General features: G+C 40.3%; 1 protein-coding gene across 1 annotated transcript in view; it reads right to left on the reverse strand.

Annotated features, from left to right (window-relative positions):
• EFHB (EF-hand domain family member B) overlaps nucleotides 1-16878 on the reverse strand; it is a 59152-nt gene extending 42274 nt beyond the window's left edge. The window contains exons 1-3 of the mRNA XM_003895160.5: nucleotides 15815-16878; nucleotides 1382-1444; nucleotides 713-856 (exon numbers count right to left, since the gene is read on the reverse strand). Of these exons, the coding sequence (XP_003895209.2) occupies nucleotides 713-856; nucleotides 1382-1444; nucleotides 15815-16540 (933 nt within the window). The 5' untranslated portion in view covers nucleotides 16541-16878. The remainder of the gene's footprint in view (nucleotides 1-712; nucleotides 857-1381; nucleotides 1445-15814) is intronic.
• Between the last annotated feature and the right edge of the window lie 2610 nt (nucleotides 16879-19488).

The following is a 19488-nucleotide window of genomic DNA, read 5'->3' on the forward strand; positions in this document are numbered from 1 at the left end:
GACTCCACCTCTACTCAATGTCCACATAAGTATTCCATGGGGCCTCTAGGCAAGTCACTAAGGCAGCCTTATTTTTTTTTTTTTTTTTTTTTTTGAGATGGAGTCTCAGTCTGTTGCCCAGGCTGGATTGCAGTGGCATGATCTCGGCTCACAGCAATCTTCGCCTCCTGGCTTCAAGCGATTCTCCTGCCTCAGCCTCCCAAGTAGCTGGGATTACAGGTGCCCGCTACCATGCCCCAGGTATTTTTTTTTTTTTTTTAATTTTTAGTAGAGACAGGATTTCGTCATGTTGGCCAGGCTGGTCTCAAATTCCTGATCTTAGGTGATCCTCCTGCCTCAGCCTCCCAAAGTGCTGGGATACAGGCATGAGCCACCACACCCCGCCAAGGCAGTCTTCTTTATTGTCTAACAAAGCCTGACAGCATTTCTCTTCATTGTGAGAAAATGGAATGCAACTAGGCTTTTATCATTTGAGAGGAGAAGAGATAGTTTTTGGCTTAAACTATTAATTTCTTCACACCGCCTTGGCTGCTGCTGCTTGGATTTTTTCTACTGCTTAAGATAAAGGCTTTTGGAAGATAGATTGAGAAAAGGCTAGTAAAAAATATGGGTGGGAAGGAGATTGGAACTCATGAATTTCACTAATACCTGATTTGTGCATTTTCACCTTGGTAAATTAATAATGTACAAGGAAAAAAAGAAAATAAGTTACCGGTATTGAAATTTTAGATCTAATTCCATGTGTCAAATAAGGTGCAATCTGGGGATCATTTGCTCTTCCATAAAATACTCTTTCTACTCCAGCAGGTGGATATCTGAAGTTGAAATACTTTTTTGACGCAGGTGGAGTAATTAGCTACAAAGAGTGAGGCAAGAAAATAGTAGTAAGTACAGTTTCTAAAAATATTAACAGGACTGATCTATACCAATCAATCAACAACCTTAAGTGTATGTATGTAGTAAGCACATTTGGAACTACAGCCCCAAATAATGAACATCCCACTAAAACGTATTTAATTATTAATGGAAGTAAACATTTTTTTCCATGACACAGATCCTGAGAACATGTGCCCTGAACAACTTATTTTAAATGTTGCATTTAGAAAACAACCAGGAAGTATCCAGGTTACAAAGTATACCATTATTCCCACTGAAATAAATTGAATCCCCTGTAATTGAATCCCTGTAGAGCTAGAAACTGGAAGCCTGGGATTTTCACTTTCTTGGACAAAATCAATAGAAGGCCTCAAAATACAGTAAAGAATCCAAATTGACCACATTAAATGTATACCACTTTCATAAGGAACGTTGAGTTGCCTATTTCTTAATGTTCACACACAAGGTAAAAATAGAAACATAAAGGTATATTGAAAGTGCTCACCCTGGGAAGTTTTTCAGTCACGCAGCTTGCAACTCTGTAACCAACTGGAATAACTTTTCCTGCCTTTGGGAGAAAAAAATGGGTTGATCATTGTCAGGGTGGAAGAGGAGCATTTGGAAGAATGAAATTTATTTCAAACTTGTCCTATGCCTCTGATGCTACAAAGTTCCTTTTGACTAACATAAAAAAGGAAGAACCGATAGTAAATATAAAGCAATCTTCACATGTAACAAACATTAAATGCTATGTATATATTATAAACATTTATAAAATTGTAAGCATATATTTTTACAGCACTAACATTGTTAGTGATTCATCCAGTTACAGGAATTCTGTGATGTGTTGAGGAATTCAGCTTTCGGAACAATCTTCTCATAGATCACAGGTTAATTATTCATTGTCCTGTATAACAGTGAAATAGAAGTATGATCTTTGGGAGGCCAAGAAGGGAGGGTTTCTCAAGGCCAGGAGTTCAAGGCTACAGTGAGCTATGATCACATCACTGCACTCCATCCTTGGCAATGGAGTGAGACCTTGCCTCTGAAAATAAATAAATAAATAAATAAATAAAATTTAAAACTAAGAGAAAAAAACTAACTTCCCATAGTGTTCTGGGTATCTGGAAAGAGGAGAGAGAGAGAGAGAGAGAGAGAAAGAGAGAGAGAAAGAGAGAAAGAGAGAACAAACAGACAAAAGCAGAAATTGAGAATGGAGTGGAGTGGATGGATGAATGAGTAGATGTGCGTGAACATATGAATGAATACATACGGGTAGGTGAAGTTTGTTATTATGTGAAGTGTTGAGTGTGGAATTCCTTTTAGTAAGAGAGTCATTAGGGTTTAAGAGACTATCTTGCTGACATCTCTAGGTATAAAAGAGGAAGCCCACAGACATAGCCAGGCAGAAAACTGAATTGCTTTGTTCAAAAAAAAAAAAAAAGGGAGAAAATATGATCTTTGTAATGTCTAACGTTTTGATATGAATTATTAGACTCCAGTTTGAAAGGGAGGGGCAAAACAACTTCTGATTAGATACACTAAGAAGGAAAAATCAAGGAGATGACAAATAAATTGAGAAGGTGTGTGGAGTCGAAGGTCTAGCAACAGGGTGAGAGGCTGGAGGGCGCCAAGATGGCAAATAAGACAGCGAGAAGCAGCCCAGTCTTAATGCTGTATCTTCAGTAAATTCTACCCACGCAATTACATTATGTGAGAAGAACTTTGTGTAAAAAAAGAAAGGAACTGTGTTCTAACCTGGGCAAAAGCAAGACTGAGAAGATGGAGAAGAGATACAGTGAGATTTTTTTTAATTCAGTTGGAAGTTATAAGAAATCTCACAGATACCAGGGAATACTGTCTCTCTTGCTATACTTAGGATAGGAACTTAAGTCATTTTAAAAAATATGAAGGCTCCAGGCAAGGTGGCTCATACCTGTAATCCCAGCACTTTGGGAGGCCAAAGGTGGGTGGATCATTTGGGGTCAGGAGTTCAAGACCAGCCTGGCCAACATGGTGAAACCCCGTCCCTTCTAAAACTACAAAAATTAGGTAGGCATGGTGGCACGTGCCTGTAATCCCAGCTACTCGGGAAGCTGAGGCAGGACAATTGCTTGAACCCAGGAGGCAGAGGTTGCAGTGACCCAAGGTCATGCCATTGCACTTCAGCCTGGGTGACAAGAGCAAAACTCCATCTCAAAAAAGAAAAATAAAATTATGAAGGGGATCAGAATATGCCACCCAAAAATATGCCACTTTTGCATGTGGATTATTTTGAGCTGAAGGCAGTTGAGAATCAACAGATACAGGAAAAGTTCAACACTTAGAAGAAGGTGTGGTAAAGCTATGAAAATAGAAAGATTGGTTGAAAGTTTGTATTCAGGGCAATTGGATCCCCAGTTCTTCTCCATCCTATGTTATCCTTGTCTTCACACAAGCTCTCAACCTCTCTTGCCAAACTGTGGATTTGTTTTCATAAAGCGGTTTTGTAGCCAGAAACATCAAGCCCAAGGTAAAGTAGCGGGACATTAATAAAGTATATTTTCTGTAACGCATTTCCTCTAGCTTGCTCTCCCACTGGGCCCTGGAAAGCAAGCAGCCAGGAGTCAAGCCAGCCCTCTAGCCCGTGGGCAGTGCATAGGAAAGGCAGTTGGGCATCAATGAATATAAATAGAGATTTGGAAGCCAGCCTGCTTGGGTTCAAATATCTGCCAATAAATAAGCTGTGTCACCCTATTACTCAGCCTCAATTTGCTCACAATGGAGATGGTGATAACAGTACCAACCTCATAGAGATCACTGTGAGAATTAAAAGAGTTAATACATATAAAATGCTTAGAACAGTGTCCACACACACTGTGTGCTATGTAAGTTTCAACTATTATTACCATTATCAATATTCTCTGGAAAATCTGAATAACCTAGAGGGAAAAAAAATTAGTATTGGGACTCTCCCAAAATAAAAGCTGCCTCATCACTTGATCACCTTATAACAATGCCCCAGACGGATGTGGTGGCTCACACCTGTAATCCCAGCACTTTGGGAGGCAAAGGCGGGCGGATCACGAGGTCAGGAGTTCAAGAGCAGCCTGACCAACATGATGAAACCCCGTTGCTACAAAAAAAATACAAAAATTAGCCAGGCGTGGTGGCACACGCCTGTAGTCCCAGCTACTCAGGAGGCCAAGGCAGGACACTCACTGGAACCCAGGAGGCGGAGGCTGAGTGAGCCGAGATCGCGCCACTGCACTCCAGCCTGAGCAACAAGAGCAAAACCTTATCTCAAAAAAAAAAAAAAAAAAAAAGCCCCAGGGTAAACAAGCCATGTAACACACATACAGCTACTAATTTGTTTTGTTTTGTTTTGTTTTTGAGACAGGGTCTGATTCGGTCGTCTAGGCTGGAGTGCAGTAGTGCAGATCTCAGCTCACTGCAATCTCTGCCTTTCAACATCGGCTCAGTACAACCTCCACCATCCTCCCGCATCAGCCTCCCTAGTAACTGGGACTACAAGTGCGGGCCACCATGCCTAGCTAATTTTTGTAAATTTTTTTTGTAGAGACGAGTTTTTGTCATGTTGCCCAGGCTGGTCTCAAACTTCTGAGCTCAAGTGATATGCCCACCTTGGCCTCCCAAAGTGGTGGAATTACAGGTGTGAGCCACCATGCCCAGTCTGCTTAATGTTTTAATATGAGTTATTAGACTCCAATTTGAAAGGGAGGGGCAAAACAAGCTAATAAAAAACAAACACAAACATAGAGGGAATAGGAAAACGTAAACAAACAAAAGAGATTACCTGACAGATATAATAAGATGTTGCATTTATTGCATTCATAAAACAAGATTAGAAATTTTAAAAGACAACCTGAGAAGAAATAACTTTTTAGAATTTAAACATGATAATCTAAATAAAATTTCTACTTTTCACCTATTGTTTTAATAGGTACTGATGAGCTGGGCGTGGTGGCCCATGCCTATCATCCCAACACTTTGGGGGGCTCCAGTTCCACTGCTGGAGCCCAGGGTTCAAGACCAGCCTGGGCAACAAAGTGAGACCCTTTTCTCTTAAAAAAAAAAAAAAAAAACTAATGATGATTCTTTCCTAAATTGTTATTATTATGATGGTTGCCAAATGAAGACTTTCTAACTGTAGCATTCTTTCTACATTTATTAATTGCATTATACTTATACTGCAAGGAAGTTTTCTTTCTTTTTTTTTTTTTTTTGAGACAGAGTCTTGCTCTGTTGCCTAGGCTGGATTGCCCAGGCTGGAGTGCAGTGGTATGATCTCGGCTCACCATAATCTCTGCCTCCCAGGTTCAAGCCATTCTCCTGCCTCAACCTCCCGAGTAGCTGGGACTACAGGCACATGCCACCATGCCCGGATAATTTTTGTATTTTTAGTAGAGACAGGGTTTCACTACGTTGGCCAGGCTGGTCTCGAACTCCTGACCTCGTGATCCTCCCATCTCGACCTCCCAAAGTGCTGGGATTACAGGCATAAACCACCACGCCAGGCCTTTTCTCACTATTTATTCACACATGTATGTATTTACATCCCTATGTACTCATGGATTTCTATTTTATTCAAAGGCAATTTTATTAAATACTCAATGTATACCAGTTTGGGCTAGGGGAAGACTCATCACATTTGTTTCTTCAAATTTGTTTTATATATGCATGATTCTTTAGGATTCTTCTCACTTTTTTGCTCACAAAGATGTTCCATGTTCATATCGTACTAGCCTGTGCAAGTCTTAGAGTCAGCCATTTCTCCAAGGAGCTTAATTTCTTTTCATAGAGAATAGTATTAAGAAATAAAGATCTGGATTTTGGTGTGCTCATTGCTACTAGAGAAATACTGCTTCTAAGCTCTCTTAAATAGAGTTAGGAAACATATGAATAGACAAACACTCCCATACACTTGCATGTATATCGATCCTATAATATCCTGTCTAGTTAAATGCATGTAGTTAGAATCCATGGACATAGATATATAGATATATCATAAATGTATATGAATACCTCTTATCACAATCCAACACAACAATTCATTCTATTCTTCTCCTTTCCATATTTGTAACCCTTTTCTCCGTCGGTGAGAAAAGGGTTATTGTCCTAACTAACCCTGGCATTATTGTCCTAAATATTTTTACTTATCTGCTTAGGCTTTCTGTCTGTAACCCAACTCCCAACTGCAACAACCATCTCCTTGCTCAGCTGCCTCTTTGTTCAGTCCCTAACCACACCGGAGACACCTTGCTTGGCCACCTCCTCAGTCAACCCCCAGTGTTACAGCCTTTAATGGCCAAGTACCTCTTTCATTTCTCATACAAGTGAGTCCCAAGATTCAAGTCAACTCAGGAAGGTTGATATAAGACCATTTTCAGCTGCTCAGGACCCACAGACCCATAATCATCACACCACCTTCCACTCTTCAAATTTAATGTGGGTTAGCATAATGGTTACAGCTCTCCCACTTGCCCTTGGTCAAGATCCCTCTGTTTTGCCCAGAGAGATCCCCAATTCTAAACATCTCAGAGAGAATTAGGAGTGATGGTACCCATTCCCTTTCTGCCCAGAAGACATTGAATCCATTATGCAAATAAAAACACCCAATTCCCAGAATTCTGCAGAGATTAGCTTTGCAAATGCATACAAAATAAATCTTTGTACCTGGTATTTTCTCCAATACCAGGGCCTGCATAACTAGGAAGGTCCCACAAGATTTATTAATGGGGGGCACCTTTCCCTCCACCTATTCCCAAAATAGCTGTCAGGTTCTACTAGTACAGAACAGGAAAAAGCAAGGCACCCCTTTGCATGACATTTACCATATTAAAAAGTCATTTGTCTATTGGTCTCCAGTCTCTAGACTCCTTGAATGCAAGTGCTATGTAATTTTTCATCTATGTAGCCCCAGCGTTTGTTTGTGTGTGGGTTTTTGAGTTTTTTGTTTTTTTATTTTTTATTTTTATTTTTGAGATGGAGTTTCACTCTTGTTGCCCAGGCTGGAGTGCAATGGCACGATCTCGGCTCACCACAACCTCCACTTCCCGGGCTCAAGCGATTCACTCACCTCAGCCTCCTGAGTAGCTGGGATTACAGGCCCTGTCACCACACCCGGCTAATTTTGTATTTTTAGTAGAGGTGGGGTTTCTCTATTTTGGTCAGGTTGGTCTCGAACTCCCAACCTCAGGTGATCCGCCCGCCTCGGCCTCCCAAAGTGCTGGGATTACAGGCATGAGCCACCCACCGGGCCTTGTTTTTGTTTTTTAAGTAGGATCTCACTCTGTCAACCAGGCTGGAGTGAAGTGATACTATCACGGTTCACTGCAGCCTCAATCTCCCATGGCACTACGCTATCGTGGACACTGTAATTTTTGTAAACTTGCCCTTGAAGCTCTCTTCCCTTCTTCCTCTTTCTATTCCAGGGCTCAATATCATTTACCAATGCACTTTGTATGCTTCAGATGTTTTGTCTTAATAACTCCAGGTTTCTGCCATAGTCAGTGCATTGATGGAAATCAACGGACAGTCTTGGGATATCTTAGAAAATGACCATTGTAGAGATTTTGATCTCTGATAGTGTTTTTCAAAAGTCAAGTGCTCTTTCAAGGGCTACCAGGCCTCCACACAGAGGACCTCCTTTCACAAGAATCTTTTTGACTAAGGACACACCAGAAATCTCTCCTTAAGCCAGTATTTCTTGGAAACTTTTCCTTGCTGCACTGGTTCCATATCCACGACTGCTTTAATAGAAGAACTTGCCTGATGGGTCTCATAAATCCATCAGAGCAAACCTTCACCCGCAACTAAACACCAACTTTGGGCAGCAACTTCAAACCACAGGATGAGTATTCCTAAAATGAGGTGTATCTACTTTTCCTTGCTCAAAACTGGAAAGCTCTCTCATTAAAATAAGCTCTTCCAGTTCCCTGAATGCACCCTGATGGAAAGTGATTATCCTCAAGGATTGATCTTGCAGGTTATTCACAATGGGGATTTTCGTCTAAACTCTCCTCACAGCCATGCTTGACACTGGGTTTCAACCTCACCCAAATGCACTTCCTTCCTACTCTGAGACTCAGGGGCATCAAATACTTTACCATCCCATCCCCTGGTCAGGATGTTAGGGATTTCCTTCCCTTCCTTTTTCAGCTGTTTGAGTTTAACCAAGCTTACAAGAAGTAGATAATACTATAAATAAATACTGTAGTATATATAAATAAATAACTGTAGTGTATATGCTGTATATATAGTATATAGTATATATAGTATACAATATTATATAGTATTATATAGTATATACTATATATTATTTATTTAATATTTATCTAATTTAATATTTTATTAAATATTTATTTAATATAATAATTTATTATATAGTATATACTATATAATTTATTATATAGTATTATATAGTATATACTTTATAATATATACTATATACCATACTACATATATACTATATGATACTGTATATAATACTATAATATAGTATATAGTATAAATATAGTACATACTAAATATAGTATATACTATATATAGTACTATGTTATTTACTATATAGTAGCTAATACTATAAATAACATACAAAGAAAGCATAAAGACAGTTGGAAAGATGAGAAGCTTCTCAATTCTTTTTATACACTAGCATTACCTTAATACCAAACACAAAAAGAAAAAATACTGTCTAAATTTACAGAGAACCACAAATACAAAAATCCTAGTGAAACACTGGCAAGTCAAATCCAGGGATATATTATGAATATAATATATCAAAACAAGTAGGGCTTAGGCCAAAAATATGAAGATGGTTCACCCTTAGAAAATGAACTATTTTTTCTGAGGGCTCTGTTCTGTTCCATTGGTCTATATCTCTGTTTTGGTACCAGTACCATGCTGTTTTGGTTACTGTAGCCTTGTAGTATAGTTTGAAGTCAGGTAGCGTGATGCCTCCAGCTTTGTTCTTTTGGCCTAGGATTGTCTTGGCAATGTGGGCTCTTTTTTGGTTCCATATGAACTTTAAAGCAGTTTTTTCCAATTCTGTGAAGAAAGTCATTGGTAGCTTAATGGGGATGGCATTGAATCTATAAATTACCTTGGGCAGTATGGCCATTTTCACAATATTGATTCTTCCTATTCATGAGCATGGTATGTTCTTCCATTTGTTTGTGTCCTCTTTTATTTCACTGAGCAGTGGTTTGTAGTTCTCCTTGAAGAGGTCCTTTACCTCCCTGTAAGTTGGATTCCTAGGTATTTTATTCTCTTTGAAGCTATTGTGAATGGAATTTCATTCATGATTTGGCTCTCTGTTACTGGTGTATAAGAATGTTCGTGATTTTTGCACATTGATTTTGTATCCTGAGACTTTGCTGAAGTTGCTTATCAGCTTAAGAAGATTTTGGGCTGAGACAATGGGGTTTCTAAATATGCAATCATGTCATCTGCAAACAGGACAATTTGATCTCTCTTTCCTACTGAATAATTCTTTTTATTTTCCTTGCCTGATTGCCCTAGCCAGAAAACTTCCAACACTATGTTGAATAGGAGTGGTGAGAGAGGGCATCCCTGTCTTGTGCCAGTTTTCAAATACCACACATCTATAGCCATCTGATCTTTGACAAACCTGACAGAAACAAGAAATGAGGAAAGGATTCCCTATTTAATGTAAATGGTGCTGAAAATTGGCTAGCCATAGAAAGCTGAAACTGATCCTTCCTTACCCTTATATGAAAATTAATTCAAGATGGATTAGAGACTTAAATGTTAGACCTAAAACCATAAAACCAGAAGAAAACTTTTAGGTAATACCATTCAGGACATAGGCATGGGCAAAGGACTTCAAGCCCAAAACACCAAAAGCAACGGCAACAAAAGCCAAAATTGACAAATGGGATCTCATTAAACTAAAAGAGCTTCTGCACAGCAAAAGAAACGCACCATCAGAGCGAACAGGCAACCTACAGAATGGGAGAAAAATTCTTGCAATCTCTATCTGACAAAGGGCTAATATCCAGAACCTATAAAGAACTCTGCTAATCAAATTTCTATAAGAAAACAACAAACAACCCCATCAAAAAATGGGCAAAAGGATATGAACAGACACTTCTCAAAAGAAGACATTTATGCAGCCTAATACGATGAAAAATGCCCATCATCACTGGCCATCAGAGAAATGCGAATCAAAACCACAATGAGATACCATCTCACACCAGTTAGAATGGCAATCATTAAAAAAATCAGGAAACAACAGGTGCTGGAGAGGATGTGGAGAAACAGGAACATTTTTACACTGTTGGTGGGACTGTAAACTAGTTCAACCATTGTGGAAAACAGTGTGGCGATTCCTCAAGGATCTAGAACTAGAAATACCATTTGACCCAGCCATGCCATTACTGGGGATATACCCAAAGGATTATAAGTCATGCTGCTATAAAGACACATGCACACGTATTTTTATTGCAGCACTATTCACAATAGCAAAGACTTGGAATCAACCCAAATATCCATCAGTGACAGACTGGATTAAGAAAATGTGACACATATACCCCGTGGAATACTATGCAGCCATAAAAAAGGATGAGTTCGTGTCCTTTGTAGGGACATAGATGTAGCTGGAAACCATCATCCTCAGCAAACTATCGCAAGAACAGAAAACCAAATACCGCATGTTCTCACTCACAGGTGGGAATTGAACAATGAGATTACTTGGACACAGGAAGGGGAACATCACACACCGGGTCCTATTGTGGGGAGGGGGGAGGGGGGAGGGATAGCATTAGGAGATATACCTAATGTAAATGACGAGTTAATGGGTGCAGCACACCAACATGGCACATGTATACATATGTAACAAACCTGCATGTTGTGCACATGTACCCTAGAACTTAAAGTATAATTAAAAAAAAAAAAGAAAATGAACTATTTTAATTCAGAAAAATATATATATTTCAATAAACACGGGGAAAGCTTTTCACAGATTGTTTAGTCCTGAATTTTAAACTTTCTTAGCAAACTGGAAATGGATACAAGCATTCTTAACTTTAAACATCAGAAATCTCCCACAAAATCATAGGTAATAGTGAAACATTAGAATCATTCCCATTAAAATCAGAAACGAGACCTTGTTGTTGTTATTGTTGTTGTTTTGTTTGTTTGAGACGGAGTCTCACTCTGTCGCCCAGGCCAGTGGTGCGATCTTGGCTCACTGCAACCTCCACCACCCAGGCTCAAGTGATTCTCCTGCCTCAGCCTCCCAAGTAGCTGGGATTACAGGCGCCTGCCACCACACCCAGCTAATTCTTGCATTTTTTAGTAGAGACAGAGTTTTGCCATGTTGGCCAGGCTGGTCTCAAACTCCTGACCTCAGATGATCCACCTGCCTTGGCCTCCCAAAGTGCTGGGATTTCAGGGGTAAGCCACCATGCCCAGCCAAGAGACCTTGTTTTTAATACTGTATTTTTTTTTAAATCATAGCCAATGCAATGAGGTGGGAAATAGAGACAGATGAAAGGTATAGGTACCAAAGAGAAAAGGAAAAAGTGTCAATATGATTGTCTACCTAAAATATCCATATACAAGCAAAATAGTCATAAACAAAGGAAATAATGATAAGCAATTATGACTAATAAGAGTTCAGCAAGGTGACCACATACAAGGACAACAAAAACAATAAAAACAAACATATGAAGCAATTTCCAATCTAATTATAAGTCAAAGAAACGTAAATTAAAACAATGCCTAACAAATCATTATGATTTTTAAAATTTATTTCTACAATCTTTTAGGAAGAGATTTGGCAATAGAAACTAGAAAAAGATCCATGCTTTTGCCTTCTGCTGAAACTCTTTCCTTAAGAAAATATTCCAACACATATAAAAAGACTTTTTTTTTTTAACTTTTTTTTTTTTTTTTTGAGAGACAAGGTGTCACTATGTTGCCCAGGTGGAACTCAAAACTCCTGGACTCAAGCAGTCCTCCCACCTCAGCCTCACAAAATGCTGGGATTACAGACATGAGCCACCATGCCTGGCTGACAAACTGTTTTGTAGAAAACTCTGGAAAAATAAAAAATAAATGCCCAAAAATAGAGGGAAAGAGTTAACTAAAGAATTGGCTTGACCAGGTGCAGTGGCTCATGCCTATAATCCCTGCACTTTGGAAGGCTGAGGTGGGTGGATCACAAAGTCAGGAGTTCAAGACCAGCCTGGCCAATATGATGAAACCCCGTCCATCTCTACTAAAAATACAAAAAAATTAGCCGGGCGTGGGGGCAGACACCTATAATTCCAGCTACTCAGGAGGCTGAGGCAGGATAATTGCTTGAACCCAGGAGGCAGAGGTTGCAGTGAGCTGAGATGGTGCCACTGCACTCCAGCATGGGTGACAGCGCGAGACTCTGTCTCAACAACAAAAAAAAAGAATTGGCTTAAATATTTTTTATCATTAAAAGATCTTTTTGAAGTCTTTGTAGTAATAGTGAAATCTTATAAATAACCAATGAAAAATCAAAACAAATTTTACACTCAATATAACAACTACATAAAAGTGCATTTGGATAAAAGTGTCATAAGAAGTATAGAGTAATTAAGAACTCAGGCTCTCAAATAGGAATTTGAGACTTCAAATTCCACCACTTTTTAGCTATATGACTTTAGCCGAATTACCTAAATTTGCTTCCATTTCCTTACCTGTAAAATAGGATTTAGTAATAGTAGATACCTCACAGGTTGCAATAAGGGCAAACGAATTAATACCTGCAAAGGTCTATGAATAGCCATATTAATATAGTGAGCCACCAATAAATATTAATAATCATGAAACAGTAAAGTGCTAATAGGCATTGTGTTGAGGTGATAAGATTATAGACATTTTCATCCCTGTTTTCTAAATTTTCTATAATGTCATTATTCTTGTGTTATAATCAAAATAAATATTTTAACATCTTAAAAATTATTTTTAAATGAAGCCTTGTTTCTAATGAAGTTAGATTCCCTCCTCTTGCCTATAATCCTAATTCCATTCCCTTCCACTCATCTAGAATCTGGTTCCACCCATTCTCTTCCTTTGTATTATCTCAAACTCCTCCACTGATTCACTAAATAATAAGATTCCTAAGTGGAATACTTACTCTTTCTCTTTCTGCCGTATTTCTTAAGGGAAAAAAATTTCATGATAGCTTTCTCTGATTCTAATAACCCATTTGCTCTTCAGTACATTATAATCTGAATTCTTTTTCTATTATGTCATTCTAACAATGTTGGTAATTTCTTAATGTCCAAAGTTAATCAATCTTATTTTTACTTTGTGTTTGGAGACAGGCTCTCATTTTGTCACCCAGACTGGAATGCAGTGGCGCGATCATAGCTCACTGGAACCTTGAACTCCCAGGCTCAAATGATCTTCACATCTCTCCCAAGTAGCTGGGACTACAGGCACACGCTACCACACTGGGCTAATTTTTCTTTTTTGTATAGGCAGAGTCTTGCTATGTTGCCCAGGCTGATGACAAACTCCTGGCCTCAAGAAATCCTCTTGCCTGCTGGGTGTGGTGGCTCATGCCTGTAATCCCAGCACTTTGGGAGGCCAAGGTGGGCCGGACACTTGAGGTCAAGAGTAGGGGACCAGCCTGGCCAACATGGCGAAACCCCTTCTCAATTGAAAATACAAAACTTAAATTTAAAAAAAAAAAAAAAAAAAAAAAAAAGAAGAAAAAAAAAAATTAGCCGGGTGTGGTGGCATGCTCCCAGAATTCCAGCTACTGGGAGGCTCAGGCACAAGAATCACTTAAGCCCAGGGAGCCGAGTTTCCAGCGAGCTGAGATCGCACCACTGCACTCTAGCCTGGGTGATGGAGTGAGACTCTGTCTCAAAAAAAAAACAAAAAACAAAAAACCTCCTGCCTCAGCCTCCCAAAGTGCTGGGATTACAGGTAGTGCCACTGCACAAGGCCCATCAGAGATGATTTAACACTGCTGGTCACTCTCTCCTCAACACTCTCTTTCTTGTCCTATCACATTTAGAAAAGAAGGTATGAGAAGTGGGAGGAAGCAGAGGTTTTAGAATTGCCTGTGCTGGAAACTGGAAGCTGGTGTCTGCATGTGTGTGAGATCAGATCAGATCAGATCAGATCAGATCAGAAGCTATAAACTGCAGAACCAATCCAGAAATGGGAACAGGTGTGGTCAAGTAAAGTGGCTGAGAAAATCCAAAGAGGAAATCAGAAAGCAATGTGAGACACAGAAGAAAAGAACATTCTGAGTCTGAAGGGGAAAAGTCTTCAAACCCAGACAAAATTCTGTGGAAGCCCTGTGACCTCCTCAGTTGAGTTTTATTCTCAAATTTCAGTGTGTGGAATATTTTATTCATATTATATCTTAAGGACACTTTCTTATGTTCCTCAATACCAGTGTACCAGTGTCTCAGACTTACCTTTTTCTTTTCTGACTGGTCTTTCTCCCATTTAATCATCCAGGCTTCCTTCTATTTATCAAACGTGTATTTATTGACTGACCACCATAAGCCAGGTATTGTGGTATGACATGAAGGTAAACAATAAACAAGATACAATCTTTGCCCTCAAGAACTCACCTTATTGACATCTTTTTCACTGATTACCTCTTGTCAATGTTTCCCAAGATCCTTGCCTTGACTTTCTTCTCCCATTCACACCCACAGGGCATCAATTGTTTCATATTACCAAGTGTCTCCCTGGCTTCTTCATCTGTTATCTCATACTGAAGATAGCCAACACTGGACATTCATTTGCCACCAAACCCAAAGAGATCATTATCAACACAGAAACTCCTGAGTCATCCATCAACCTTCCCAAACTCACCACATAGATCCACAACCGAATGGCAACTTTTTAAAATATCATCTAAAAACCTCTCAAAAGTGCAGTCTCCTTTCTATTCTTTCTAACTCTACATTAATTCCAGTCCATCAGAACTTTGGAATGTTCTTCTAACTACCTACTTGTCATTCAGTAGCTTCCCCTTCCCGTTCATCATAACTACTGATATCAGAATTATCTTTCTAAAAGCCAAATTTTATTTATTTCTACCCTCATTAAGATCCACCATTGATACTGTATCCATATGTTTTATCCCTACACTCTGGGCCTTTAGATGTCTTCTACATATTTCTTCTTCATCTTCATCTCTCAACACCCTGCTGGCTGAATAGAACTGTTCATGCCTCTCAAACATAGGAAACATTGGTCGTGCTCTGTACCTTTTTATGCCTAAAATGCTCTAACCTCATTCTTTCTTCAAATACTGACACCTTTCAATGTTAGCTCAAATATTACTTTTCCTATTAAGCCTTTCCCATCTCCTCTAAACAGAATTGTGCAATCTTTACACTGAGCTCTGTATTCAGAGTGTACTTCTATAAAGGAAGAATAGTGTGATTTTTATTCATTTAGATAACCGTATACTATTCCTTTAGTTATCTGTCTCCATAACTGGAGTGAGCCTAAACCTAGAAGTAGGGATCATGTACTTTTCATTTTATTTTGTCCTGTACCTGGCACAATGGCCACCACAAGTCTTTGCTGAAAGAACAAATAACTCACAGACTAAACAATGAATGGAAAAAGAAAAGTGTGAATATTAGGACACAGCATGTGTCTTCATGTATCTCAATATGTGAGAGGCTTGAGGAAAATGAAATGAAGGTTAAAGGAGAAAAGAGAAAGAAATCAGAACAAACCACTGGTGTGCACAGAAAACAAAGCTGACATCTAGGAAGGGAGGCAGAGAATCAGAAATCTAAGTAACATCTGCAAGGAGTCCAGTGGAGCAAGAAATTTACGAATCTCATGAAATCTTCGTAATTTGTCTCTTCAAAACAAGTTTCATCACTTTATCATCTCAATAAAGACATAGCTATACACAGTTTAGTTCCTAGGGAAAGTGGAAAAAACTTACACTTGGCCAGCAAGGTGTTCGATCAAAAAATTTCCCAGAGTATATGGGTCTGATGCGATCTGGAGGTTCCACTCCTGATTCAATGTTTCCAGCCTCCTTTCTCTCTTCAGGTTGTTGGGCAAACTGGCATTGGGGAGGTTCTATCACCAAGCCCATTTGGGGCTCTGTATTCTTAGTCTCATCTGGCTCCTGGGCTTGGGTTAGTCCAATGTCCACCTCCACAGGAGGCTTAATCTCTGTGCCGGGTTTCATTACAACACAGGTAGACTCTTTTTCCATTTCCTGTCTTGGTTCCATATCCAAAGCAGGCTTTCCCACTAACTGCTCTACCCTTTCAGAGCCACTAGCCAAAGGAGCTCTGCTGCTCCCTACAGCCTGTGGACTTCCACACACCCTGCCCAAAGGAGGCTGTATTATCCGTCCATGGGTATATCTTGCAAGAAGACTTTCATTTTCTAACCCCATTCTTCCTGGCAACAGAGAAGGTTTTGTTCCCTCTGAGGCTGAGACACTGTCGACTCCTAAACTTCCCCTCTGCATGAGAGTCTTAGAAATATTCTGTCTTTCTGATGCCATTTCAAGCCCCTTGCTCAATGGAAATTTTGTTTCTGGTGATGCCATCCTTCCCTCACACTTATTACTAACCACAGGGCTCTCCCCGCATCGGGAATCTTCTTTTCCTAATCCCACTCTGATCCCCAACTCCATGGGAAATTTTGTTCCCATGATGACCCTCCTGTCTCCTAAATCATCCTTCCCTTCGTTGGGGTGTCCAATCTCCACGTTCAGGGACGATTTCTCCCCACTCTCATTTCTCCAAGAGCACTCATCTCTAAGGGAAAACTGTACCTGGCTCGAGGGACGTTTCCAAACCCTTGAGGAACCCCACTCTCAGGAAAGACCACAACCTCACTCGTACTTCCTGCCCACTGCTTCCTGCCTGCCTCTTAACACCTAGCTGAGTTCACCGAGGAGAAGATGGAGTCTGTTTATCCGGTTACCTGGGAAACAGGGGCGGGACTTGGCGCTCAAGTCTTCCTTGGACAGATCCCCGCACATCTCTCATTTCTCTCTCTCTCTCTCTCTCTCTTGCCTTTCCTCTCTCCCTTCTCCCCCTCTCCTATCCCTCCTCCTCCTCCCCTCTATCCCTGCTTCCTCTCTCTTTTTCTTTGTTAGATTTGGAGGGCAAGAAAACTTGAGTGATGTGGCGTTGGGCGCTAGATCAAATGTTCACCAACTTCTCTGGTTTCCCAAGCAATGCAGTCCTTTTAGGATGGTTTCAACGATTGGCTTCTTCCTGGCCATTGGCCTCTTCATGTTGGTGATGATGAACAAATAAACTTTCTGGTGATGATCCCTTTTTTTAGGTCGTTCCTTGTCCAAGTACCTCCACCCTGCATGTAGTTATTTTAGTACTAACAAACAACTGTAAATTCTAGAAATATTATATTTGACAACTGTGGCATAAAGACATCGTAAAGTCATTGAGAACATTTACACTTTAATAACTAGGCTTTAAATCACATTTAAAGTGCTTTTTTGTTTTTTGTTTTGTTTTGTTTTGTTTTTGAGATCGAGTCTCCCTCTGTCGCCCAGGCTGGAGTGCAGTGGCACAATCTCGGCTCACTGCAACCTCTGCCTCCTGGGTCCAAGCAATTCTCCTGCCTTAGCCTTCCGGGTAGCTGGGATTACAGGCATGCGCCACCACGCTAGGCTAATTTTTGTATTTTTAGTAGAAACGGGGTTTTACCATGTTGGTGAAACCAGGTGGTGGTTTGAGACCAGCCGGCTGGTCTCCTAACTCCTAACCTCAAGTGATCGACCCACCTCAGCCTTCCAAAGTGCTGGGATTACAGGTGTGAGCCAGTGCACCTGGCCTAAAGTAAATATTTTAAAGTTTGAGATATGCTACACAATAAGGCATATTGTATTTTAAAGATAATGTGGCAACTAAAACTTTATTGTTTTTAAGTAGGAGTTTTTTCTTAATTGGGGTTTCACCCCTCAGATTTTAATGAAAGTATATTTGGTAAATATTTGTCATGTTCTACACATATAGGTTATAAAACACCTAGCTTAGAATTTGAACTGAATTAGGCTGGGCACGGTGGCTCACACCTTTAATCCCAGCACTTTGGGAGGCTGAGGCAGGCGGATGACTTGAGGTCAGGAGTTTGAGACCAGCCTGGCCAACATCGTGAAACCCTGTCTCTACTAAAAATATAAAAATTAGCTGGGCATGGTGGCCAGCGCCTGTAATCCCAGCTACTCAGAAGGCTGAGGCAAGAGAATCACTTAAACCCGGAGGCAGAGCTTGCAGTGAGCCGAGATGGCGCCACGACACTCTACCCTGAACAACAGAGTGAGACTCCATTAAAAAAAAAAAAAAAAAAAAAAAAAACGGCTGGGCACGGTGGTTCATGCCTGTAATCCCAGCACTTTGGGAGGTGGAGGCGTGTAGATCACGAGGTCAGGAGTTCGAGACCATCCTGGTCAACATGGTAAAGCCCCGTTTCTACTTAAAATACAAAAATTAGCTGGGCCTGGTGGCAGGCACCTGTAGTCCCAGCTACTTGGAAGGCTGAGGCAGGAGAATCACTTGAACCTGGGAGGCGGAGGTTGCAGTGAGCCAAGATCACACCACTGCACTCCAGCCTGACGACAGGGTGAGATTCCATCTCAAAAAAAAAAAAAAAAAAAAAAAAAACAATTTGAAAAGAATTTACAGGATTCCAGAACTCTACGAAAAGCCCTTAAAATCCAAAAATATTTTTTAAAAGTGTGTAGGAGTCTGGCCACAGTCACTCATACCTGTAATCCCAACACTTTGGGAAGCCAAGGCAGGAGAATTGCTTAACACTAAAAATCCAATTAGCCCAGCGTGGTGGCTCACATCTGTAGTCTCAGCTATCTGAGAGGCTGAAGTGGGAGGATCACTTGAGCCCAGGAGGTCTACACTGCAGTGAGCCATCATTGCACCATTGTATGCCAGCCTGGGCAACAGAGTGAAAAAATAAATAAATAAATAAATAAATAAATAAATGTCCAGGAGTTCAAGACAAGCATGGGCAATACAGTGAGACCTGTCTCTACAAAAAATTTCAAAAATCAGCCAGGTGTAGTGGTACATGCCTGTATTCCTAGCTACTCAGGAGGCTGGGAGGATCACTTGAGCCCAGGAATTCAGGCTGTAGTGAGATATGATAATGCCACTGCACTCTAGCCTGGGTGATGGAGTGAGATCCTGTCTCAAAAAATAAAAATAAAAAATAAGGCCAGGTGCAGTGGCTCACACCTGTAATCCCAGCACTTTGGGAGGCCTAGGTGGGCAGATCATTTGAGGTCAGGAGTTCGAGACCAGCCTGACCAACATAGTGAAACCCTGTCTCTACTAAAAATACAAAAATTAGCTGGGCATGGTGGCCGGTGCTTGTAATCCCAGCTACTTGGGAGGCTGAGGCAGAAGAATCACTTGAACCCAGGAGGTAGAGATTGCAGTAAGCCAAGATCGTGCCATTGCACTCCAGCCTGGGTGACAAGAGCGAAACTCCGTCTCAAAATAATAAATAAATAAATAATTAAAAGTGAGTAGGGTATACTAGGGAGGCCAAGGCAGGAGGATCACTTGAGTTCAAGACCAGCCTGGCCAACATGACGAAACCCCACCTCTACTA

Source organism: Papio anubis, chromosome 2, assembly GCF_008728515.1.
Source record: "Papio anubis isolate 15944 chromosome 2, Panubis1.0, whole genome shotgun sequence".
Taxonomy (NCBI): domain Eukaryota; kingdom Metazoa; phylum Chordata; class Mammalia; order Primates; family Cercopithecidae; genus Papio; species Papio anubis.